Genomic DNA, 25,927 nt, shown 5'->3' on the forward strand with positions numbered 1-25,927 from the left:
AATACAAATATCAAAAATAGAAAATGAATTAACGCAAGTTATTAACTTTTTCTTGTGACAGCATAATAGTATTGATTCATCTCCTGCAAAAAAACTCCATAACAAAGCAGTTAGTTAGTGAGCATATATAGAAAGATGACAATATAATAACTAATTAAGATCATAAAAAAACACAATTATATGGAAACAATAGCAAAATCGTTGAATGAGAAAGCTACAATTGAATAATTATGGTGTTAACCTATCTCTAATTCTCTATATATAGCATTAGATGTAGGCGAGATTAGATTGTTTAGAATTTATGCGTTTGACTTACAAAAGACTTCTCTATGGCAATTCTCCTAATTATCCTCAATTTTCATGTTTACGGTTAGCTAAAAACTCTATCACCTATTTTTAATTATTTTAATTTGTTTATCTATTTTTAATGATTAATTTAATTTAATTTGTGTAGGGTAGTTTGCAATAACTGGACTCTCTATAATCACTCGAAAAAAGCTTCCTTTATAGATAGATAGATAGATAGATAGATAGATATATAGATTATTATTATTATTATTATTATTATTATTATTATTATTATTATTGCTATTACTATATTTATTATTATATTACTATTTTAATTTTATATATCTTATTAGATTATATTAATATATTTCTATTATTATTGAATAATATTATTATAATATTTATTATTATTATTGGTATTAATTTTATTATTATTATTATAATCTTTTTATTTTTATTTCAGTTCAGTTCAATTCAGTTCAGCTCAGCTCTATTAAGTTTAGTTCAGTTCAGCTCTATTAGGTTCAAGTTCAGTTCAGTTCAGTTCAGACGATTTCAGTCCAAAAGAACAGGGTCGTTATAGTAGTTGTATTAATATTAATATTAATATTATTTCAGTTCAATTCAAGTGCGATTAGCTTAGTTCTGTCCAGCTCTATTCAGTTCAGTTCAGTTCAAGTCAGCTCTATTCACTTCAGTTCAGTTTAGCTCAGATTCATTTATTTTAGTTCAGCTCTAAAAATTAGAAAAAACATGGCCTTGTTGATGAAAATTGAAAAGTAGAGCAAGTCCGAAGCCAACGCAGGAAATTGAAGCAAAATCGGAATCAATTACAAATCTGAAATTTCTGCAACAAACAGCAGACACCACACCACCACAGCAGTGATTGTGTTGTATGTTTCTGCTCCATTTCTCCTACGTCCAACCACCCCTTTCCTTCCTATTCCTAACTCACTCACATTACCAACTGCCTGCTTAATCAAATCATCATCAAACCAAACCAAACCCAATCATCATCATCATTTTCTTGTCCCTTATCTAGTAGTTATCTCCCTCTTTTTATTCTCTCCCTTCCTTTCTTCTTTCCTTTGATTTTTTTTAATTAATTAAAAAGTAGAACCAACCCAAACAAAATGCCAGGTATAGTCTCAGCCAAAACACCCCCACCAACAGTGACACTCCCCGATCAGATCCGACCCGCATCCTCTTCTTCCCGACTAAACTCCCCAGCCCAACCACCTAAACGAACCCCATCCCCATCCCGAGCCAAACCCTCCCCGGATCGGACCTCCGCTTCCAAGAAGAAAGCCTCCCCCGATCCCGTCACCATCAACATCGACGAGTCCGCTCTCGACAACCCGGATCTAGGCCCATTTCTCTTGAAGGTAGCCAGGGACACCATCGCCTCGGGAGATGGGCCCAACAAGGCACTTGATTACGCCATCAGGGCCTCCAAGTCATTCGAGAGGTGTGCCGTCGAGGGTGAACCCAGTTTGGATCTTGTCATGAGCTTCCACGTCGTCGCCGCCATTTACTGCAGTTTGGGTCGCTTTGAGGAGGCTGTCCCAGTGCTAGACCGTGCTGTCACTGTCCCAGATATCTCCCGTGGACCAGACCATGCCCTCGCCGCATTTTCCGGGTATATGCAGCTCGGTGATACCCACTCTATGCTTGGTCAGCTAGAGCGCTCTATTGATTCTTATAAAGAGGGTTTGAAGATCCAGATTCAGGCTCTTGGGGACTCTGATCCTAGAGTTGCTGAAACCTGCAGGTACCTCTCTTTCTTTCTTGTTTTCTCTTCAATTATTTACTGCTTTCAATTATTTATATATTGGGCTAATTTTGTCGGCTGATTGAGTTTATATCACCAAAATTGATGCTGTTGTCATTTATTCGATTTTGTATATGTAATTGCAAGGATGTTATTTGTCGATGCTACCCAGTATTAAAAAGATGTTCATGAATTGCTGCTTTTGTCTTCGTCTGTAATTGATGCACAAATTTTTCAATATTAGATCGAAATAGAAAAGACAATATTGACATGAAAGGAGACAACTTTGGCCTTAATTCTGTTATTTATGATGTCATGTCTCTATTTTAGATTTATTCTAGGATTATAGGAAGGACATCACACATATTCGTCTTTTCTTTGGTTCCACTTCCCACGTCAACCAGCTAGTATTTGAGGTTTATGCGAGGAATTTAATGGATTCATTTTGATGCTGCTTTTATTTTTAAGAAAGCTTGAGGTTAAATTGTATTGTTACTTGTTCACGAGAAGGAAACACAGTATTAAGCACTCAGTTTTCACTGTCATGGTTCTTTGACAGGCTTTGCTAGTGTCTTTTGCCTTGAGCCTAAACTTACTCAACATGCGTTTACATTTGTGCATCTTTCGTATTTGAATTGTTTGTTGCCTCAGCGTCAGTGCATCAGAATTAAGAGCTCAGCCTTTTTCCACTTATCTTTCCTTTCACACGAACCGCCTTGTCATATTCCCATGCAGTTTCACACCTTGCTTAGTTGCTTTGACATGTCCGCGGTAGTAACTTTGATTTATGTTATTAGGTACCTAGCAGAGGCCCATGTCCAGGCAATGCAATTCGATGAAGCTGAAAAGTTGTGTAAGCAAACTCTAGAAATTCATCGTGTACATAGTGCCCCTGCATCTCTTGAGGAGGCTGCTGACCGCCGCCTGATGGCTCTTATATTGGAGGCCAAGGGTGACTATGAGTCAGCACTGGAACACCTTGTTCTTGCCAGCATGGCGATGATTGCTAATGGACAAGAAAACGAGGTTGCTTCTATTGATGTCGGCATTGGCAATGTATATCAGTCCCTTTGTCGTTTCGATGAAGCTGTCTTCTCCTATCAGAAGGCACTAACTGTCTTCAAAGCATCCAAGGGCGAAAACCACCCTTCTGTTGCATCTGTATTTATTCGTCTTGCTGACCTGTACTACAAGACGGGAAAGCTTAGAGAGTCCAAATCTTATTGTGAGAATGCCCTAAGAATATACAACAAGCCGGTACCTGGAACTGCACAGGAAGAAATTGCTGGTGGACTGAGTGAAATTGCAGCTATATATGAGTCTGTTAATGAGCCTGAGGAGTCTTTAAGGCTCTTGCAGAAGGCAATGAAGCTATTGGAGGACAAGCCGGGTCAGCAAAATACGGTTGCAGGATTAGAAGCACGAATGGGTGTGATGTACTATATATTAGAAAAATACGGTGAAGCTTTGAGCTCTTTCGAAAATGCAGTTACAAAACTCAGGTCCAGTGGGGAAAGGAAGTCGGCTTTCTTTGGTGTGTTGTTGAATCAGATGGGTTTGGCATGTGTGCAGTTGTTCAAGATTGACCAGGCCGCTGAATTGTTTGAAGAAGCGAGGGCAGTCTTGGAACAAGAATGCGGTCCCTGTCACCAAGACACTCTTGGGGTATATAGCAATCTTGCAGCGACTTACGATGCTATGGGCAGGTATGGATTTTACTTTTTTCCCCAACTGGCCAAGTCTGTAAAGTCTCGGTCATTTATGAGTGCTTGTCTGTCTCTTTATTGTTTCTATGATTCAAGCTTTGGTCCCCTGTGTCTTTATCTGTCTATTGATTAATTAAAATTCTTAGGGCAATGATATTCTTTCTATAGTAGACTTTAATGGAGATTTATCTCTACTTATTGCTGGTCATGATTCAGTTTTGCAGGCCTACCTACAGCGATCCTCTGTCTTTGTTTCTGTTTGTGTGTTATTTTCCTTTTATTAAGGAGAGTTGAATTTATCATTCAATGTCAAAGTGTACACGAACTGATTCTTTTACTTCTAGTCCAAGCAATAGTTATCAAGCGTCGCTGTTTGACAGTTATGTCTGTCTTTATCCTTTTTTTTCTTCTCTCTTTGAACTGGTCCCTGAGAGAAAATAATTGATAAACTCTCGGAAAGTTTCAATGCTTGAAGTTATCTACTGTATGACGATCAACACCATCCATTTTAAATTGAGCAAGAGGGTCTATACTGATTTAGACCAAGTATATGCTAGGCTGTATATGAACATGTATACTTTTGGGGTGTCAGAGAAGATTAATAATGATATATTGATGTTGGCCTTACAGAATAGAAGATTCCATCGAGATCCTGGAGTATGTCGTAAAATTGAGGGAAGAGAAGTTAGGTACTGCAAATCCGGAGTTTGACGACGAGAAGAAGAGGCTTGCAGAGCTGTTGAAAGAAGCAGGGAAGAGCAGAAATAAAAAGGCAAAATCTCTTGAAAACCTAATTGACCCGAATTCAAAGAGGACAAAGAAAGAGACGACTAAAAGATGGGGGTTTAGAATTTGAGAAAGCAGGTTCAACAAGGGATTGCTGCTCATTTGTATAACATAGAAGAATGTTGTGTATAGATTAAAAGATGTAACTGAGTGTGCGATTTTATTTGTCCGATGTTCCAAATTCAACACATTTGGTTTGATTTATTGTTTTGAGTGATTCATTTGTTCTCATGCTGCTGTTGATAGAAAGAGAATGCTGTTTTCATATCGGCACCTCAAGTTGATTTATTCATCGAGTGGGAAAGTGTATATGTGGTTTTATGGAGTATCTGTTTTGTTGTTGTTGTTGTTGTTGGTCTACAAATGGAGTTATATTTATTAGTTAATTGTCGAGTGTGAGTGGAAAGAACAAGGGAGGTGTTGTGGATTGTGTGAAGAGTGTTTATTATTGTCAAGCACTTAATTCGGAATGATGCTTTAATCGTGTGTTTGTAGTTGAGGCGTGAAATGCTCTAGTTTAGGAGGTGTAACTGTGAATACTGAATAGAGTAGAGTAGGAGTAAATAAGGAAGAATATGGTTTAATTGGGTGAGTTTGTAAACCTTAAAAAAAGGAGTATTATGTGGAGTAAAAGATGAGTTATATGTCGAGAGTATGAGGTACATAATCCTTGAATTAATAGTCAGCACGATTTTTCCGTCGATCGCATAACCAGTTAGTCAATTTAAAAAGAAAGTTAGAAAGAATGGTATGGGAAAATGGTAAAATTGTAATAATTGATTGATATACTCGGTTGGAGTGGAATGTAAATGCGGGTTGGGCGAAAGGAAGATGAAGATGATGGCCTGGGTGATGATTAGTAGTTGGTAGTCACAAATGAAGGTAAATTCGAAAAAGATGGGGATGGGGGTAGATGTAGTATGTAGATGGTGGAAAAGAGGGTGGTAAAAGGGGTAGTTGGTGGGCGGTAAAAGAGAGAAGCGTAAAAGGAAAGCAATAACAACTAATCCGGAGGAATGGGTACCACAGAAAGAAAGAAAGAAAAAGAGAGATTTTGCGTATGTATTGTAGAGACAGGGATGAATGAATGAATGAATGAATATGACCCGAGTGTTAACCACTAGACCACTAACTTTGCATGCTGCCTTCCCAGTTCCCACACAAAGATACAAGATTTGTTTTGTTCGTTATTACATTCCATTGTAAACGCAATTAATTGAAGCCGCCATTCCTCTGCACCTTCTTTCTCTCCTCTTCATATATTTCTGCACGCTCTCCTTCTCCTCCTCCATCTCTCTCCTCTTCCCCGGTAACCTCTCTCACTCTATCTCTATCTTTTAATATAAATATCTTTTTATCTTTTTTATTTTATTATACTATTCATTGGATCATTTGTATGCGAATGATCAAATATCTTCCCGATTCAAATCCATATCCATCATCATTGGATCAATTATTACTCATTTCTTCCTTTTTATCACTTTTATTTATATCATTTCCAGCTTAAACCAGATTCTATAGTGTTTCCTTCTTCATTCTTTCTGTCTTTGCAGGGGTTGCATACTCAAATTCAAATTCAAAGCTACAACAATGAGCTGCTTTAGTAGTTTGTTGTGTATGTCTTCCTCTTTGGAGGCAACCACTCCTTTCCCCGACGGTTCCTTTCCCAATACAAAACCACCTCCTTTACCCAAGGCTTTTGTAAGGCCTCTTAGACACGAGGATGACATTCGTAATCATGCTGCTCACAACCCACCCATCCTCCTCTCATCAAACCATTTGGTGTCTCAAGGATTCCGCGACATGCCCATAACTGATAACAACTGGACCCCCGATACAAATCATAATAAACTCAAATATGTGAGGACTTTGTTGATTGATAATTATGATAGCTACACTTACAACATCTACCAGGAGTTGTCCGTCATCAACAACGGTATTCTCCTTCTACCCTCTTCCATCCCATTCTTTTCTTTCTTCTGCCCCTCTTCCTTTTATGTCCTTCCTCGCTTTTGCTTCTCTATGTTTCAATCTACTTTACTACTCACTGCTTTCTCTGTGGGTCAATCTTATTATCAGTGCCTCCAGTTGTTGTGCGCAATGACGAATGGACGTGGGAAGAAGCGTGTTACTATATATACCAGCAGAGAGCATTCGATAACATTGTCATTTCTCCTGGACCAGGTTCCCCAATGCTTCATTCTGACATAGGTGAACCTACTTACCTACTTAACTCGTTTCTCTAAGGATTCCATTCATTTTCTCTTTTATTTCAATACCCTCATACATATGCTACATCACTTATACATAGCACCCAGATTTTGTATGAACCATCGTTTCCTCTCATTATTTAAATCTTGACTTCCTCACTTATTGTTGAAATGAAAACTACTGTATATTACTCCCTCCCCATTCACTACATTTCTTAAAAATATGTAAAGAGGACTACAAATAATGTAATGAAATCGCTTGCACAAAGCGAGTGGTAATTAGAATCTATCGATATATCTGAATGCTTCTAGTCGCATCAAATGTATCAGCAAATTTCTTTCTAGGCTTCCATATTGGGGCCATATGTTTTGAAGCACGCTATTCCATAACATGTACTTTTAGGATTGCCAGCTGAAAACTTATTTCCTGTACTCCTGATATTTCAGGATTGTGTCTCCAGCTGCTGCATAACTGCACCGACATACCAATTTTAGGTGTTTGCCTTGGCCATCAGGTATGTCTTACAACCTTTTCATATCAATGTTTAGCAGAAGTCCTCATTCTGGCCTTCATGTGGACTATGAAATAACATGTACTATGAAATAATGCACGTTTTACTACTGTCTCCAGCTGCTGCATAAGTGCACCGAGATTGTCTTTTCATACTCTATATCTTTTGAGTGTCTACTTGAGGGCTGCTTATTTGGTGTCTTAAACTTATGCCAAGTATGACACTAGAGTTTAATACTCCCTCTGTCCCGGTCATTTGTTGTCTTTTTCCATTTTTGGGTGTCTCGGTCATTTGTTGTCCTTTCTATTTTAAGAATGAACTTGATGAGTAATTTGATCATTCTCATTCACTTTGTTCCACTTGTCATTTGGTTATTGGCCCTCTCCACTTTCCTTGGTCTTTGTGCCAAAACCAAAGGACAACAATTGACCGGGACGGAGGGAGTATATCCAAGACCATAAAACATCCACTCTCAGGAATATGTAAAAAGAATGACAATCTCGTTTATAATATCAGGCAAAGGGTCATACCTGGCATTTGCTTCCCGTATCCTGATTAGCCTCGCATTTCTGCTCTCTTTGCCATGTCATATTCCTGTAGGAAATAGGACGTTCCCTGCTTTGTCTGACAGGAAGCTCTCAGCATATTGTGTCCACCTACCGTTGTTTCAACCAACCACAAGGTAACCTAATGGCAGACTAAATGGGCGACAACTGTGAAGTCAGTTAGTCAAACCTAAATACGGTTAACTTGTCTCTAGAAAATACTCTGGAGGTGTTTGGTTTGGGTTTTCAGGGAAGGAAATGGAATTGAATTTTCCCATTCCCTTGATGTCTGTTTGGTATCCTTTTTCATGCCTTTACCCATTTTTCAGATTACGTTTCACACTTTTACCCCTCATTACCCACCCCAACCCATAAAAATCGATGGGGAAGGGGGAGGCGTCGCTTAGGGGTGGTAAGGATGGCTGCTGATTGTGGTGGTTTTGGGTTATGGACTTATGGGCCGAGGCGGGATTTTGTTGGATTTGGGGTGGTTGTGGGTTTGGGTGGTTTTTTAGCATTCCCTTAGATGTTCCAAAGCAAAAAAAAACTAGGGTGTAATAAAAGGGCATCTCTTTCCTTTACCCTTATACCTTTTTCTTGATTTCTTTCCCTTACCCCTGCGCGAACCAAATGTCCCCTCAAGGCCTCAATATTGAATTTATTAATAGACTAAACCACAACACAATAGTTATTTTTTACGTTGTCATATATACATTGGGATTAAATGCCTTGGTAAAACTTGATTACCACACTAAAGATGAAACTCCGTAGTATATTGCTAAATTTGTGGAAACACTGATATCAATAGTTTCAGAACCTTATTTTACCACCAAGTGACAGAATGACGCTAAAATCTAAATCAACTAAAATTGGATCCTTGTCATGTATGTCTGAATGATGCTCTTCAATTTAGCGCTTACCTATAACGACAACATTACCCAGTGCAATGGGGCTCCCGTGACTCGCAGAGTGGGGGGCATAAGTACCTAGCTTCATCCCTGTATTAGCAACAAAAGGGCTGACTCAAAATAAAAATTGCGTCCATAATTGCATTGCTTACCTTCTTCTCAATTAAAAGAATCGCAACTACTTTAGTGAGCTGTTTTTCTTTATTCCATCACAATCTTGAACCAAGGAGTGACGAGTCTTTGGCTCAATTGGAAAGGGAAATATATTGTTTTAGTGCATGCTTAGCGCTTAAAAATATTCTCAGATATTTTCGATTTTGGTAGTGATGTCCAGCTGCAAAATGGCCATATCTGAAACGAATTAGTTACCAAGTTATCAATCTGGGTTAACTACTTCTGGCATATTTTCTTACCACCATTTTTGCTTCAATTTTGCCTTTTTGCCTTAGGGAGTAGCAATATCTTTTTTTGAGGAAAGAGAGGAGTAGCAATACTTTACTGAGAGTGGTAAGGAGAAAGCAGGTTTATCTTCCACTTCTGTCTTGAACTCCTAAAAATTTTCTGTTGTGGGAGGGAGTGGACTCCCTGGACGGTAAGACAAATAGCGCATTGTAGAACTCCACTAATATGCTGCTGATGTTCATCTCGCTCATTTTAGCATTTAATAGAGAGCATTCATCTAGAAAGACCAAGATGAATAAGTAGGGGTCTTGCACATGTATAGGACCATGAAAGCATTTGGTGGAGGAAGAATTTAGACATCAGTCAACTTTACCTGCATTTTATTATATAAGCTGCTGAGCATCCATCCCAATGATAACTGCGTTTGAAGGGCTTCATTTACTCTTACATCTCATAAGCCTGCAAGTTGGAAGGCTTTGTGTTCTCAAGTAGCAGCAATGGGATGCTTGTCCAGATTATTAATTTTAGTTGGATTGCAAGGAACACTGAGAAAAGGCAAATGTAGCAAAATGTCATCTCCATTGCCTAACATTTTTACTCTGTTTCGAACCCTATGACTGAGATAATGCCAAAAGAAGGGTACCCTACTGAACACTTGGCTGTCTGCATTGGTTAGATCTTGACGTTACAATTTACCATGTCAACTCACCCTTCCATTATTATCATTAATATATCTGAGCTGCTTAGCCTGCATATCTTTTCCCCTAGAGAATCTTTATCTCCTTCAGATGCAATCTTGTTGTATATTTGGTTGTTTTTTTTTCGCTAGCACCTTTTTGTCTTTGTTTGTGAAGATAAAATCATATATCACAATTCTGTCAATTTTGACACTGGAATTTTGGTTCTGCTTATTCTTTCATTCTTTGTAATGGGAAAGACCCATATTAGTCATACATGGCTTCTCAAATAATAGAATACCAATATGTTGATGGACCAATACAAACCCTGGAGGGTAGGACTATCCATTTACATTATGCTCCTTGTTTAAGTGTGTTTTTACTCTCAAGAAAAATTCGAGATGGTATGACTAACCCGTTCTGGTCTAAAAATGAGACCCTTGATTAAAAAGGTTCACTGTCTGGCTGTTGTTGTGGGACATTAGGTTTCACATGTCCTATATGCACAAGGGTCTGGCAGTGCTAATATGCTATTGAACCTTATTATTTAGAAGGGGATTACTTCCTGCTACCGATAATTGACTATAGGATAGTGATACCCAGTTTCTTTCACTTATCTTGTAAGCTCGTAATATAGAATTTCGTCATGCTCTGGCAGGCTCTTGGCTACGCACACGGTGCTCAAATAGTGCATGCTGTAGAACCAATACATGGACGCTTGAGGTATTTATTAGAAAACTTGGCTTGTTTATTGTTTATGATAAATTGGTTATCTTCAACCCTAGAACATGACTTCAGGAAACTTATAGTTCCCTCATTCGATCTAACTGGAAATCTGAAAGTGTTTTTGATTAACTATTTGTGTTGTTTGGCAACGTGCCAAAACTGTTACTAGATGAACGCTCAAAATGTGTCCTTGTCTGTCACTGCTGTATTTTCTTGGCCTTATATATTGTCTGTTCTATTCTATTCATCATACAAACTTATTTAGCTCTAAACTTATTTCTGGAATTTGATGATTACTCTTCAGTTATCTCATTTGCAATTTGTCACTGAGACCTTGATTATTTACATTGTAATTGGACAACAGGCAACATTGTATCTCATCAAAGGGATGTAACTTATCTCCTGTTTAATAGATACTACGTAACTCAGTATTGTTTTTGTTTGGATTTGCAGTGAAATTGAGCATGATGGAAGTAGGATATTTCTCAATATTCCTTCAGGAACAAATTCTGGTTTCAAGGTATGTTGATTGTCAACAGTGATATAAGTTTCAAGAACTGGAGCTGATGTTTTTCATGATTTCTCAAGTCAGCTTTCAACGTAATCTCGAAAAAGAAGTTGCTTTTCAAGCTTCTGGAGTTAAATTGAAGTCAAATGAACTGTTTTAGAAACCAATAATATTGTTATGTTTCTTTTGCGTAAGGTTAATCCATGACTGCAGCAAAATTCTGTATGGCTGTTCGACTGAGACCTCCCAACTTTCAACCAACAACTATAAATATTTTGTACCATGTCCATACTATGTGACTGAGACGTCTCCAGCTTTTGTCAACTAAAATAGATCTGTAGACGTAATTTTGTCTACAGTTCATCGGTTTCATATATAGCCCGAGACTTTTCATAGAAGTACTCATCACCATAAATGTTACTGGAGATTATTTTTCTTATAGACTTGCAGTAGATGAAGATCTTAGTCTTGTAAAGGTTATTTGAGAAGTTTATGTCTTAGGGGGTATTCTTTCTTTTTTTTTCTGCCTTTTGTATTAGTTATCTAACCTATTCTATAGTTCTTTTATTTATATTAATCCTGCTTTTACTCGTCAAAATTCATGTTTATAAGTTAGAGTAGTTTGAACATCTTTTTTTTCCTAATGCTCTTAGCTGTGATTGGTGCAGGTTGTTCGTTATCATTCACTTGTGATAGATGAGGACACACTGCCGGAAGAGCTTATTCCCATAGCGTGGACCTCATCACATGATACACTCTCTTTTCTCGAGACTTCTTGCCCGACCCCTGATTCCTATTCAAGTATGGGAACTCACCAAATCGGCGCGAAGTCTCTGCCAGCTTATCAGGGAAATGGAAGTTCGTTGGTCTCTCTTCTGAATAGTTCTTTGCATAGTAAAAGAGTTATTATGGGGATTAGACATGTCAGCAGACCTCATTATGGTTTACAGGTGTTCGTAGCTACATTACAATTTATGCATCTACCTTTCTTCCCTGGTAATGATTTTTGGCTGTGTTTGGGACATGCTGACAAGGGACTGTCTTTGTTTTCAGTTTCATCCAGAGAGTGTTGCAACTAGTTATGGAAGGCAGATTTTTAAGAATTTTCGGGAAATAACTGTAGATTATTGGCAGGGAATTACAGCAGCATCTTCTATCAGAAATTTTAAAGGTATAGTGGAGCTCTGCTTCTTTGTTTTAAAAAAAAAAAAAAAAACATGTTTTCAAATGTCTTACAAACAGTATACTAGGATAGCTTTTTTGGAATATGGATGGTGGTTTTATTTTTATTGCTTAAAGGAGACATTTAAAACTTGAGGGTTAGAGTCGTGAATCACTTATAGTGTCTGTAGTCTGTACGTCTTGACTATTTTTTCCTTTTGTCTGAGCAGTAAACTTTATTTAGCACGCATGCAGGTACCTCACTCAGTTCAGCCCTTCTCTAGGTCATTTGCAAGTGTCAAAGAGACTGCTAACGGGCACTGTAGTATCAGCAATCTGCTAGATGGTTCTCAGCCAAGCATAGAAACTCAGCATCTGAAATTAAGGTGGAAGAAGCTCGATTCTCTTGCTAAAAAAATTGGTGGGGCAAAGAATATATTTTGCCAATTGTTTGGAAATCGCAAAGCCGAAGAAACCTTTTGGCTAGACAGTTCATCTGTAGAGAAGGTTAGTTGCTGTAAAGATATATAAGTTTGTTTTGCCAAAAAAATTTAAGCTCTCAGTCCTCCTCCCCATTTCCTTCAACCAGCCTCCAATACAATAGCCTTCTTTCAGAAAGAAGGCAAGTAAATAGTTAGGACATGTAAAATTGGGAACTTGGAAGATTCTCTCCACAAGCTAGGTTTTCTTTTCCCAGTTTATATGCCACCTTGAGACCCCAATTTATGCACTAATCTCTACTTGCCATATCTGCTGCCTGAAGTTCAGGTAATCAGTTGCATGTCCTTACCATTCTATGTGCTTGAGTTACTCATTCTTCGTTCCCTTGATTCTAGAGAGAACTTATCTTCCCTGATAATGCTTGATTTCCGTATATCTTCAGTATTTGTGCAAAATTAAGTGTCTCTTGTATTTTTGCCGAAGCTGTTTAATTTATCTGAGTGATGAATTGATTTTTGTTGCCGTTTTTTTTTTCAACGTTTTGCCGTGTATATGTCAGGGAAGGGCTCGCTTTTCATTTATGGGGTCGAAAGGTGGATCTCTATCGAAACAACTTACTTTCAAGCTATCAAATAAAAGGTTGTTTTATGTCATTTCTTGTATTCTTGAGTTGCTATCAACATACTGAAAGTGCCCCATTGGAACCTTGAAAAACAAGATAGTAAAATCCTACTTTGTGCAATGATCTGCACATCACTCTAATTGCCTTCGCAATTTCAAAACTGAGATTCGGAGATAAGAGCTAGTTCCAGATATGTTGTGCAGTGGCAGAAATTAGTTGACACTTGCTCTGCTTTTCTTTTCTGAACGATCTGGAGCATTATAAGTTAATAACACTTCATTCTATGATTCTACTTCCAGAAATGGAGGTCATCTATCCATTTCAGATGCTCAAGGCAATTCGAGAAGCGTGTATCTGGAACATGGCTTTCTTGATTTCTTAAACAAGGTATCTTTTATAACACTTCCTCTTTGGTGGTACTAAGTTGTTTGGTATTAAGTTAAAATTGGTTTGCAAGTTGTTCTTAAACTTCGTGTGAGCAGAAACAGACGCCAGTGCTTTGCCTAGTCTCGGAAGCTTATATCTGATATGTATATGTCAACAAGGTTCTCTTTTGTTTGCATTAATTTCTTACGATGCGCATTGATGCAGCCATACTCTATAGTTCACTATAAGGTTACTAGTCGGATGCTGTGCTTGCGTTCGTTGTTTGATTTCAGATGGTCTTGCCCCAAATTGAACTTGTATCATTTTGATTGTTGGTTATGTTAAGTAATAGTTCTGTTTATGCATCAGGAACTCCTGGCAATCTCTTGCTCCAGTGAAGATTACGATGGATTGCCATTTGACTTTTGTGGTGGATATGTTGGGTACATCGGGTATGTTAAATATTTCAAAATTTTCATCAGAAATTGGCATATTATGCTTTCACTTATGGTATTTATGTGTCCGAAATGTCGCCAACTTTGCAGGTATAATCTGAAAGTTGAATGTGGTGCGGCATTTAATACCCACGAATCTTGTTTTCCAGATGCCTGCCTCTTATTCGTGGATAATTTTCTGGCCATTGATCATCTAAATGGGGATATTTACATTATGTCAATACATGATGAAACTAAAACTCAGTCCTCTTGGTTAGACGATATACAGCAGAAGCTTCTCAATCTGAAAGCTCCTGCTTCTGAAGTTTGCCAGGACCGTGGGTTGTGGCCTCTTGTATCGTCCCCTTTTGAGGCTGGTTTTGTCACTGAGAAGTCTAGAGATCAATACTTAGAAGATGTTGAAAAGTGTCTCAGATATATTAAAGATGGAGAGAGCTACGAGTTATGTTTTACAACTCAAATGAGAAAGAATATTGCAGAGCTGGATCCTCTAAGTCTGTACCTTAAACTTCGTGAACAGAATCCTGCACCATATTCTGCTTGGCTGAACTTTCCAAATGAGAATCTATCTATCTGCAGTTCTTCTCCCGAAAGGTTCCTGCGATTGGACAGAGATGGAGTTCTGGAAGCAAAACCTATCAAAGGTACCATATCTCGGAGTTCAACACCAGAAAAAGATGAACAGCTAAAGTTGCAGCTTCGTTACAGGTAAGATCAGAAGCTTCTTGCAATAATTCTAATCCCCTTTGCTAATCCAATGGGATTTGAAGTTAGTAGCATGTTCATATCTACTAAATGACTGTCAAAATTAAAAGAACATCCAAGATACATAAAACATGAGATTAAAAGGATAAGTGCTTTGTTGATAGGCTATGACTGTTTTCGGTATCGTACTGAAATGTAGATTTGCTTGTCCCCTACTTTTGTGCATCCCTAACATATTTAAACACGATGGCAGTGAGAAGGATCAAGCTGAAAACTTGATGATAGTTGATCTGCTCAGAAATGACCTTGGTCAAGTTTGTGATCCGGGTTCTGTTCATGTGCCCAATCTAATGGATGTCGAGACATACGCTACCGTCCACACCATGGTGAGCACAATAAGAGGCACAAAACGTGAAGATGTAAGCCCCATTGATTGTGTAAGAGCTGCATTTCCTGGGGGATCCATGACAGGTGCTCCAAAGTTGAGATCCATGGAGATTCTTGATTCTCTTGAAAGCTGTTCCCGGGGTATTTACTCGGGTTCCATTGGATATTTCTCTATCAACAGGACATTTGACTTGAACATTGTGATAAGAACTGTTGTTGTACACGAGGGTGAAGCATCAATTGGTGCCGGTGGTGCAATCATTGCATTATCAAAGCCTGAAGATGAGTTTGAAGAAATGATCCTTAAAACACGTGCTCCATCAACGGCCATAGCAACATGTCTAATGGAGTCTCAATCCCGCAAACCAGCCAACCAAGGAACTGCTTTGAGAGAAATTTGAGGATGAGTTTGTGACCTCCATATTTACATTATATCCCTTTGTTCTCTAGATACGGGTCAAATTTTTAGACGAAATGAAAGGAAGAAGGAAGGGAAATATTCGAGTTTCTCACACTGCCACACGGTATTAACACAGACAATAACGGCCATCTTTATGTACAGAAGATTAGTAGTCGATATTTAAGCCGAAAGATCGTGACTGAAAATCGCCTGTTTTCTATTTTCTTATTCCAAATTGGAATGTTTCTTTTCTTCCTACTCTTCCATAGAATTATCAACATAGGATCTAGGGCGGGCCTATGCTTGCATAAAATTATTAATTACTCGTATGTTATATCCATCTATTTGGTTATGTGCAATGTTTCTCAATGTATTGGATAGACGTGAGTCACAAGAATGGTGTGATTTGCGACGTTAAATTTTGTGTGAAGCGGCCAAATATTCTAAATTGGTGATGTAATGTGTGCCTGATTACCAAACTCCGTTGCTACTTGTGATGACTGGCGTGCTATTAAGCATGCTTCAAAGGGTGCATGTTCAACAAAAAGCCCTACTTAAATAATGTTGTGCTTAACGAGAAGCTCCGACTATGGTGGTCTTTGAGGGTGACGATGTACCCCCAAGCGAAGACTTATTGATTGGAAAAATGGCCTAGAATCAAGAGGAGAGTGGTGAAGGAGTGGTAGCAGAGGGAGGACTAAAGATGGATGATGGCTCCACATAGTGGTGAATGTGATGAGATTTACGTAACTAGTATGTAGAGTGATGAAGAGTAGGGACGTGTGGAAGTACGGTCTAAGGGAGGAAATTATATGGTGGAACCAAAAGTGGCCAATTGCACAGGTTGCCCAACGAAAAGAGGGCTCGATTGACCCGCTCATGACCCGATGCGACTCGTCTAACCTATGGTTCGGGATCCAAGATCCTCGGCCCGCAGCTTAACTCGTTCAAAAAATGATAATTGGACCAAACTCGCGGCCCGCCCTGCCCAAATGGCCGGTTCAGGGTTGAGGCCGAGCAGGCCGGCATGCGGTCACCTTTAGAAGGAACTATTGGTGCAACAATATATATTGGCTTAGGATTGTTATTTACATCTATTTTAGGAGTAATATGGTGGTTTTTGTAGGTAATTAGTGAATATGTTCCGATTTAGATTAATTGCGGGGAGGTGGCAAATAAGCCCCATACGTTTAGTCCTACGTGCTAATCACCCCCACAACTTTCAATACGTGCAAATTAACCTCATAACTTTATATTTTGGTGCAATTCAATTCTATTATTAAACTTTATAAATTAAAAACATAAAAATTGAATTAACTTGATTATCTATAAAATACTATTAAAAGCCTAAACTAAAATGGCTCTTAAAGTCCACGTCAACAAAGCCACGTGTGATTGTAAAAAGCCACGTCAGATTAACGTTATGCCACATTTGCTTTGCAAATGACACGTATGCAATAAAATTGCCAGCACATAAACTTTTATCAATTGGACATGCTCTATCCTCAACTCTATAAAATACTATTAAAAGCCTAAACTAAAATGGCTCATAAAGTCCACGTCAACAAAGCCACGTGTGATTGTAAAAAGCCACGTCAGATTAACGCTATGCCACATTTGCTTTGCAAATGACACGTATGCAATAAAATTGCCAGCACATAAACTTTTATCAATTGGACATGCTCTATCCTCAACTTTCAATTCATATGCCATTTCTTATCGAGTGTCCTTCCAACTCCATCCATATTTATTGATTTTACGGTTAATCCACCCTTCCATTTGCTTTTTAGTTAATGCAATTTAAAATTAAGATCAATTTTGTAACGTATGAGTTATATGTATTGGTACTATACTACTATGGGAGTGTAAATTCTATATAAATACGAATGGAGTTAAGTTTCATCCCACATTAAACCTACAGTGATTTTAAGTATTTAAAGGTATCATCTCTATGATTGTAATAATTTCATTTCGTCAATGTGATTTTCTATTTTCTTCAATTTAGACTTGAATAAAGTCCATGTAATCATATTTTAGCAATAGATTTAGTTTCCTATTTTTTTTTTTTTGAAGTCATGGTTCTTCCTTGGTTGCTTAATGTAAGTAAAAATCTCATACGTTTTGAGGAAAATATCTTGATGTTCATTTAGTCTATAATTTGTCAAAATGTTGGAGCAATCATCCGATTTCTATTATTTTTCATGGAGGTCGATATAGTACGAGACTCCATATACATGTTTCTCATTCTTCGTTGGAATTACTACTATGCAATTGATCGAAGGTTACATATACGGCTTCCATGTTCCAAAGGTATTAATGAATGGCCAGAATCATTAAGTCATTTCTAAAAATTGAGGGCAGGATGATTCCGTTTGACTTATCACTTTGTATTTGCTTAAGTTTCTGTTGATTTCAAGATAAACGATGTGTAATAATATGTTTCGTGGTTATAAAAGCAGCAAAAAGATTACACGAAATCATGCACAAGAAAAATACTTCCTATAGGAGTAAAATGAAATATTATAAAGGCTTAGATGTAAGGAGGACGGTCCTCCGGAAGGACATAGGAATAATAAGGGTATAAAGTCTTGCAAGAGACAGTCTATTAGTTAAGTTATCAAGAGACGAATTTCTCCATACTTCTTTATGTTTTTTCAAAATCAAAAGAAATCATTTTTAAAGCCTAGAGATACATAGAGTCTTTCTAAAATGTGCCCAATAGGCACATGATAAGAGTTATCTAAATTTAAATTAATGGTCCTAATTAATCTATTCTCTCTGCTAGAATACCTATGTTGATTCCATTTAAATCATACAAAACCTTATTTTCGATAGGAGTAAAATTTTTACCGTGGCAAATTTGTTGGCTCTACTTTTAACCCTCCAAATTTTTAACATTAGAAAACGGTAACTTAATTAATTTCGGATCCCCCATTATTGCTACCTTTAGCCGTGAGCTTAAATATAGGTTTAAGATGCAAGGGAACGAAGACATGTGACAAGTAAGCATTTGTGTGATCTTAAATAGGTGAAATAACCATACACGAATTATATTTTTCTAATAAAAAGGTACGCTATATTTTGGATTTGTTAGTAACGACTATGTAAAACTCCATTTATTTTCCTAAACTTGACCATTTATGAAGGTTGCTGTCATAGTGCCACTACTTATTGTTAAACTATGTTGACATTTTACATTTTACATTTTTACCCATTAAAAATGACAATGAAGGTTCACATAATGTCTTTAGTTAGATATTCTTAAGATATATTTAGCTTGATTTAGTAGTGGTGGTAACAACAACAAAGCTTATTTAATTTGTTCATTCAAAGTGATGAGAAACATTAAGTCAAACACTTGGATTATACTCCAATTTCCATAATAGTATTTGTCACAAAGTAAAGTGATAAAAACTTAAGACGGATAGTGTCATGCCTTAAGAGATCTTTTCTTGTTTAAATGCAAATCGTGACGGCCTCAAAACTAACTAGTTTAATATTAAACTTTCACTTATAATATTACTAATATGTGAAAACCCAAATCTACCCTTTGTTTATCACCGTACCATACCACCACCTTTTACACCTCCTAAGTTTATCATCTCCTTTAATTTATCTTCTTCATTGATAGAGTAGTTCTCCTATTGCTGATCAACTCCTTCATCTTAAGGCAATATCACTATAGCTATCAACTGATGATGATTTTCTTGTTCCAATTTTTCCATTTTGGCTCTAATCCAATAATTGAACATCCATAATAAGTTAATCACAGCAATGGAGATGATGGTTTCGCGTTTCGGGTGTTCCGCCAAGGTTGTTGTGCGAGTGATGCAACCTGTTTCTGGGCTTGTTTGGGCTTTGTTGCAGCGGAAAACCTCTGGTGGCGGTTGTATGAATAGGATCAACGGGTTTCGAATTGGTTGTAGCGGCTGCTATTCTTCGCCGGTTTTAAGTGCGGAGGTATGAGTCGAGTTCGAGCCATGGTGTTGATGGGCGTTGCTGTTGTTGTTTGAGATTGAACGGAGAAGCAGTAAAGCATATCACGGAAGAAGGTGAATTTGGGTTGAAGAATAAATGGAGTGTGTAGGGGTAGATTGGTCAATTAACTAAATTTCTAACAAATATGAAGGAAACTAGATAAGAAATAAATATATTTTCAAAAAGAAAAATGAAAAATAAACAAGAGTGTAGAAAAATCAGGTAAATTAATTAAATGGAGTTAAATTGCACCAAAACATAAAGTTATGGGGTTAATTTGCACGTATTGAAAGTTGTGGGGGTGATTTGCACATATGACTAAACGTATGTGGTGTATTTGCCACTTCCCCCGATTAATTTGTATAATTTCGGGGATATAACGATAATGGGATGAGACTATGAGAGCGGAGGTTATAGAAAGTTGGGAGACCATTTAATTGAATTCGGTGATCTTGTTCGATATAAATTAATGGACAACCAAAGTCAAAACGAAGCACAACCAATGGTTGACGTGGACCAAGGCCAAGACTCGAGATCCACCATCTGAACATTAACAGGTTCGTGTACGGGTAAGTGAAACTTGAATCCTTAAAATAATACAAAACTCAGATAGAGTTTGCTTAAAGAAAGGCTATAAGAATTTTTACCCAAGTCCAAGTGTCTAACATTAATAGTTTGGGAAGTATCTAAATCCCCGTTGGTTTAATTTTTACTCAAAATTGTTATTTTTCTTATGACTTTTATAAATATATTACTGGTCTACAAAGTAATTACTTGAATGGGTTTTAAAGGCTAACATGTGAAGCCTATTGAATTGTGAAAGAGAATATGGGACTCATGAAGATCATCCAACTAGATCTTGAGGTATTTTTCCCTAGGAGATGGCTAGGTGGAGTTAGGCGAGTATGTCACTTATAAATTTTGTACATAAAACACGATCATCGGTGTCATGATTTTAGCAGAAAAAGTAGTGTACATCAACTGTAAATAAATAATTTTTTTATTTATAATAATATTTTACTTGGTGTAATCACTTTTTTAAAACGGAGCAATTTACACAATGGCGAGAAGATTAACAAAAACAATTAAAGGAGTAGCAAGTGGAGTATATTGTTAATGATTCAATAGGTCTTGGTATAGACGGGTGAAGCGAACAGACGGGTAAAGACCTCTAATAAAATGGGTAGGGGGACAAGGTGGGGCACCCCCATGTGCTTTCCCACTTTATAGCAAATGAATATTTTGTGAGGAAAAATGATATCCGTCTATACGTATAGACGGATAGTGTCCGTCTATAATGAGAATTTGTGTTAATGAAGAAGGGGAAAAAGCACAAGTGATGCATAGAAGTATAGGACATATGCAAAGGCAAAGAGAGAGTATGAGGGACGGTGAGATGAGAGTAATCTACGGCTTACAAAGTTATGAAATGCATCACACGGATCGATCTTACACACCGTACGATTATAACGCATCTGACGGTTTAGAAAAAAGCGCACGAAAACTCCCTCCATCCCAAATTTCGAACTTTCATTGACCCCTCTTCCTATATAAACCCCAACTTGTCCCCTTCATTTTCACCACAACAAACTCATACAAATATACTAATCTAAAAGAAAATGTCAGGAAGAGGAAAGGGAGGAAAGGGTTTGGGAAAGGGAGGAGCAAAGAGGCACAGGAAGGTTCTAAGGGATAACATCCAGGGTATCACCAAGCCTGCCATCCGCCGTCTTGCTCGTCGTGGCGGTGTCAAGAGGATCAGCGGTCTAATCTATGAAGAAACCCGTGGTGTACTGAAGATATTTTTGGAGAATGTAATCCGTGATGCTGTTACCTACACTGAGCATGCTCGCCGTAAGACTGTTACTGCTATGGATGTTGTTTATGCTTTGAAGAGGCAAGGAAGGACTCTTTACGGTTTCGGTGGTTGAACATCTATTTATGGACTACTATTTCGTATTATTAGCTACTTTATTAGGTTTTGCTATGTTTAATCGATGATGTGTTTAATTGTATCAAGCTGCGGTTTCCTTGTTGGTTTATGGAATATAATATCACTAGTTTTCATGAATTCATGTCTTGATTAATTTTACAGTTTCCTTTGTTTTTTGCTGCTTTTAATATCTTTCTCAGATCCAGAATTTGCTGTGGTTCTATTTGATTTACGGTCATTTCACTGATAAAATAATTACAAAGTAGTGAATTAGCTGAATTAATCAGAGTTCCTGTTGATGAAAAATTGGACAATACTGATTTGTGATAGGACTAATTAATTAAGAGTCACGAATATTTTGGATCCAAATTTTGTAATTGTGCTGAGTTGTTTACCTCCAGTTTTTGAGCGTCCAACATCTGACATTGTTCTTCAGTGGGAAACTTGCTGTAATTATGTTGGCTCTACCATAGTTGCTTAAACAAGTGTTAAATACTGAGAACGGACTTGACATCCTTGTATGATGGTATGCTGATAATGCAATACTTGTAGCTACGGAGTAGTTTTTACAACTGAATGCAACAGAATGTTATTGTTGATGATGCTCTATCTTGACACTCAAAACAGTAGTAAGTGATATGACTTGCAAAACTGAGAATAATCAAAACCAAGACGACGGATGTCATCAAAGTAATGGTGCAAGGTTTCTGGATTCTGTGGGCTAAGACCTGCGTATAACACAGAATGGGAACCAGTAAAGCATTCTTCCACAGCTCTCTCAGCCATTAGTTGTTGCTTTATGGGCCATGAAAACTTATAGACACCCTAGAAACTCAGATAAATGAACTTCATTACATAAACTGCAATACGTTCAACATTTGAGTATATGTTAAATTGAGAGTGTATGTGTTTTGGTAAAATGTGATTGTGTTCCTTTCATTCATTCTCCATCATTTAAATGGAGTACAAATTACACAAATGATAAGGGAAATTAACCCTAACACAAATGGGCCTTAATAAAATCACTGAATTCGTGTGTTGCGCTTTCGCAATCGACTTGGTTAAAGTTTTGCTCTAGCTTACGCAAACTGATCTCCAGTTGAAAGCTCAAATTCGGTCATTAATTTAAGCACCTTTTAGTTTGTTTTTAGCATTATTGATTTAACTCTATGTCATGTGAATAGTTGCAATTATAGATTCTAGAGTTCTATTTTAGAAAGTTGTATATTTATTTTTAGTTACTCGTATATTATACCGGGAAAGAAAACAATGATTGAACATAGATTAAGTCGGTTTGAAGTGAACTTGTATATTTTTTCAAGTGTTGGTGTATATTACAACTTTTTAAATTCTAGTTCAACCTGAAGTCAAGCTTAAATTTTTAAGCTAAGCTCGAATTTATCCGAAAGTAAAACGTGAAGAGATTTAATTACATCCTAGTGCTAAACACAAAAACTTCCGAGAGACTGTCTCTCAATAGCGTTATTGAGAGACATCTCTCATGATGGGTGAGGGGCCCACATAATTTATTTTTTCCTTATTTTCTCACTAAATTAGTGAGAGACGGTCTCTCAGGAGACCTACTGAGTACTAAATGATGACTAAATCATCTTCAAAGAGGTGCATAATAAGTACCCTTAAAAATAATTTTTAAATAAAAAATAATGACGCAATCCATCATGGATCCTAAAACGGGTATTTTTATTCCTAACCCGGGTCTTAGTATTTGACCATTCCAGCATCATTTAGTTTTTTTTTAAAAAAAAAAGAAAATCCATTGTAAAAGCGGGGGGAGGTACCTTATCAAGAAGAAAAGAGTATCTATCATCAGAGAGAGAGGCAGAAAGAATGGCGACCATCTCTCTAACATGCTCACTCCCTTCATCAATTGCTGCATCTTCAAGCAAGAGCATCCTGTCTCTTCCCAAGTCATCCCTGACATTCAGCAAGTCAATTTCATCTTCATCATCTTCAGTCAAGGCACTTGCTTTGGGCTTCTCAAGTTCCTTCTTCGAAGGCGGATTCAGTGGTCTTGACGATGACCCTCCTTCTTCTTCCTCTTCTTCTGGGTCGGGATTAGCCGTCGAGGATAAGCCCGAACCACAATGCCCACCTGGTCTCCGTCAGTATGAGACTATGGCCGTTCTCAGACCTGATATGACTGAAGATGAACGCCTTTCTCTTACACAGAAATACGAGGAGGTACCTTCCAATTCTTTCTCATTTACCTTTATTCATTATCGTTTGGTTGTTGCTCTGTGTTAATGCTGTGCCAATTTCAAAATGAATTGTTAGGTTTTCTCACTTTCTTGCTCTTGCAATTGATGCTGTTTTGATTGAGGATTAGAGTCTAAACGAGGGGTTAATTAACATCATTAGCCCCTATAGCTCAGTGGTAGAGCGTCAGTCTTGTAAACTGAAGGTCTGTAGTTCGATCCTGCATGGGGGCATTTTTCTCGACCTTTTGTTTTTATAAGGGAACAACAAAACCTGTAGCTGACCCTTTACAGGATGAAACAGGCTCATAACAAATAATCCTGTAATTTGAGTGTACATAAACGAGTCTTATTGAATTCCCTTGCATCATGGAAGTGCTGCCTATATGCAATAAGTAGGAACATCGTCTTTTGATTTCTTGTGTCTGCTACTCCTACTCCTAGTGACTAATTTATTTAATTTTGAGGTTAAGACCGCTCTCAATTGTATGCGCCTCTTTCTTCTTTATACTTCAGCCTGGGTCATCAGGTGACATTTGTAACTGCTGCAAATGCTGTTTGCTGTTCAACTGTTCATATAAAATCCCTTTTTAATACTGGCAGAACTGAACATATGTTACGAAGAATTTTCATTTTCTCAATTTATATCTTTATGTAAGGTGGAAACATGTTTGACCAGTTATTCTTCATTTGATCTACACATGAGCTGAGGAAATTAGGGAGTTGGGGCCTTGGGGGTGGGGATCAACCGTCCATGCAGTTATATAATACCTAGAGTGCATTACAGAGGTTTGACATTTGAATAGGTTCCTACAACATGGGAACTTATACAATGTATGAAATCATTGGGGTTTAGCCTCGAGCCTCCGACTATATGCTCAGGTTAGGTGGTGGATTGGAATGTATCTTTGACATGTTATTAATCCAACTAGTATCTAGACCTCATGAGTTCAGATTCTGGAAGCCCTTGTTCTTGATAATGGCATTTCAGTACAAGGTCTGGCCATGTGAGAAGGAGACCTATGGACGCACCAGTTAGGAGGCTGGAGACTTGGAGAACAGAAAAGGTCCCTAGAGGCAGAGGAAGACCGAGACAGACATGGTTGAGAGTGCTAGAGCACGATATGAGAGTTCTGGGGCTTGAGGAGAGTATGGTGACGGAGAGGGCACAATGGAGGGAAAGGATACATGTGGATTTTTAGTATTTGATGTTTTTTTGACAGATTTAGTGTTTTTATTTATTTATTTAATTTAAAGAAATTAATTTATTTATTTTTCTCTCCTTTATTACACACTTTTTCAACAACCACTTTCTTATAGATTTTACCTGGTTCATTCCGGATCCTTAACTCTATTTCGGTTTTTAAAAATCGTTTTAATCTTTTCTCTCGATTTAAATTTTAAATTTTTATAAAAGAAAGACGGAATTCGATTTTAAAACCCCTAAGTTCACCTTGACTTTCCATTACATTTTCGTTCTCCCTTTTGTTTTTTATCTTCCCTTTTTTATTCGCATTTTGAGGCGTGCGTTCACCCATGGACGGTTCGAAAGGATGATTCATGTCAGCCGACCCCAAATCATTGGGATTAAGGCTCTGATGTTGTTGTTGTTGTTGTTGTGTCTGAAAATGCAAGCTGATCCACAGTTCCGACTTCGAACCCAATATGCATGTGTGTAAGGCAGCATACGCAAGTATATAAACCTGACCCTTACAAGAGATATTCATTCCAAGCCTTTTCTTATTTCGGTGTTGAGAATGATGATTGGCCACTCCTTAAGATGTCTTTTTACTGATACTGATATAACTGGCATTTCCTAAACCATTGATGTTTGAAATTGCAGTTGCTGATCGCTGGGGGAGCAATGTATGTGGAAGTGTTTAACAGAGGGGTGATTCCATTGGCCTACAGCATTAATAAGAAAAACAAAGCAGGTGAGAAGAATACCTACTTGGACGGTATCTATCTCCTCTTCACTTATTTCACTAAGCCAGAATCAATGACTGCTCTTGAGGAAACTCTCCAAGCTGATGACGATGTCATCAGATCTTCAAGCTTCAAAATTCGTAAGAGAAAATACTGAATTCCTGGGTTCTTTATTGATGTATGTTGACAAGGAAATTTTAGAACGCAATTGCCAGTTACATTTTCTGTAGTTGTTCTATGTAATAACACTTTTAATTGAAAGTACATCATTTTGAAGTTATGAGAGATTGATTTCAGT

General features: G+C 37.6%; 4 protein-coding genes and 1 non-coding gene across 5 annotated transcripts; all 5 read left to right on the forward strand.

Annotated features, from left to right (window-relative positions):
* Positions 1–1,091: 1,091 nt before the first annotated feature.
* On the forward strand, positions 1,092–4,879 carry LOC141587421 (protein KINESIN LIGHT CHAIN-RELATED 1). The gene is made up of 3 exons (XM_074408906.1): positions 1,092–2,059; positions 2,857–3,765; positions 4,396–4,879. Exons 1-3 carry the CDS (start codon positions 1,422–1,424, stop codon positions 4,619–4,621), a joined length of 1,773 nt encoding a protein of 590 aa, XP_074265007.1. The 5' UTR covers positions 1,092–1,421; the 3' UTR covers positions 4,622–4,879.
* Positions 4,880–5,552: 673 nt separating this feature from the next.
* LOC141587420 (aminodeoxychorismate synthase, chloroplastic) lies at positions 5,553–16,024 on the forward strand. The gene is made up of 14 exons (XM_074408905.1): positions 5,553–5,860; positions 6,105–6,487; positions 6,631–6,762; positions 7,209–7,276; positions 10,464–10,528; positions 10,985–11,051; positions 11,708–11,989; positions 12,093–12,210; positions 12,445–12,707; positions 13,201–13,280; positions 13,563–13,650; positions 13,999–14,081; positions 14,175–14,792; positions 15,043–16,024. The coding sequence occupies exons 2-14, from the start codon at positions 6,142–6,144 to the stop codon at positions 15,575–15,577; spliced, it is 2,745 nt and encodes a 914-aa protein (XP_074265006.1). The 5' UTR covers positions 5,553–5,860; positions 6,105–6,141; the 3' UTR covers positions 15,578–16,024.
* A 5,107-nt stretch (positions 16,025–21,131) lies between these two features.
* Positions 21,132–21,675, forward strand: LOC141587419 (histone H4). Its single transcript, XM_074408904.1, has one exon. It carries the CDS (start codon positions 21,174–21,176, stop codon positions 21,483–21,485), a length of 312 nt encoding a protein of 103 aa, XP_074265005.1. The 5' UTR covers positions 21,132–21,173; the 3' UTR covers positions 21,486–21,675.
* Positions 21,676–23,268: 1,593 nt separating this feature from the next.
* On the forward strand, positions 23,269–25,927 carry LOC141587422 (small ribosomal subunit protein bS6c alpha). The gene is made up of 2 exons (XM_074408907.1): positions 23,269–23,689; positions 25,547–25,927. The coding sequence occupies exons 1-2, from the start codon at positions 23,336–23,338 to the stop codon at positions 25,784–25,786; spliced, it is 594 nt and encodes a 197-aa protein (XP_074265008.1). The 5' UTR covers positions 23,269–23,335; the 3' UTR covers positions 25,787–25,927.
* Positions 23,866–23,937, forward strand: TRNAT-UGU (transfer RNA threonine (anticodon UGU)). The gene has a single exon. It is a non-coding gene; the product is annotated as a tRNA-Thr (tRNA).

The sequence above is a fragment of the Silene latifolia genome, chromosome 6, assembly GCF_048544455.1.
Source record: "Silene latifolia isolate original U9 population chromosome 6, ASM4854445v1, whole genome shotgun sequence".
NCBI classification, from domain to species: Eukaryota; Viridiplantae; Streptophyta; class Magnoliopsida; order Caryophyllales; family Caryophyllaceae; genus Silene; species Silene latifolia.

What these genes read in the sequence shown, in the direction of transcription:
- LOC141587421 (XM_074408906.1), top strand. Translation starts at nt 1,422, where the DNA reads ATGCCAGGTATAGTCTCAGCCAAAACACCCCCACCAACAGTGACACTC. An exon ending in AGAGTTGCTGAAACCTGCAG is followed by an intron (nt 2,060 to 2,856) that starts GTACCTCTCTTT and finishes TTATGTTATTAG; the next exon opens with GTACCTAGCAGAGGCCCATG. An exon ending in ACTTACGATGCTATGGGCAG is followed by an intron (nt 3,766 to 4,395) that starts GTATGGATTTTA and finishes TTGGCCTTACAG; the next exon opens with AATAGAAGATTCCATCGAGA.
- LOC141587422 (XM_074408907.1), top strand. Translation starts at nt 23,336, where the DNA reads ATGGCGACCATCTCTCTAACATGCTCACTCCCTTCATCAATTGCTGCA. An exon ending in TTACACAGAAATACGAGGAG is followed by an intron (nt 23,690 to 25,546) that starts GTACCTTCCAAT and finishes TTGAAATTGCAG; the next exon opens with TTGCTGATCGCTGGGGGAGC.
- LOC141587419 (XM_074408904.1), top strand. Translation starts at nt 21,174, where the DNA reads ATGTCAGGAAGAGGAAAGGGAGGAAAGGGTTTGGGAAAGGGAGGAGCA.
- LOC141587420 (XM_074408905.1), top strand. Translation starts at nt 6,142, where the DNA reads ATGAGCTGCTTTAGTAGTTTGTTGTGTATGTCTTCCTCTTTGGAGGCA. An exon ending in GACCTCATTATGGTTTACAG is followed by an intron (nt 11,990 to 12,092) that starts GTGTTCGTAGCT and finishes CTTTGTTTTCAG; the next exon opens with TTTCATCCAGAGAGTGTTGC. An exon ending in GGATATGTTGGGTACATCGG is followed by an intron (nt 14,082 to 14,174) that starts GTATGTTAAATA and finishes CCAACTTTGCAG; the next exon opens with GTATAATCTGAAAGTTGAAT.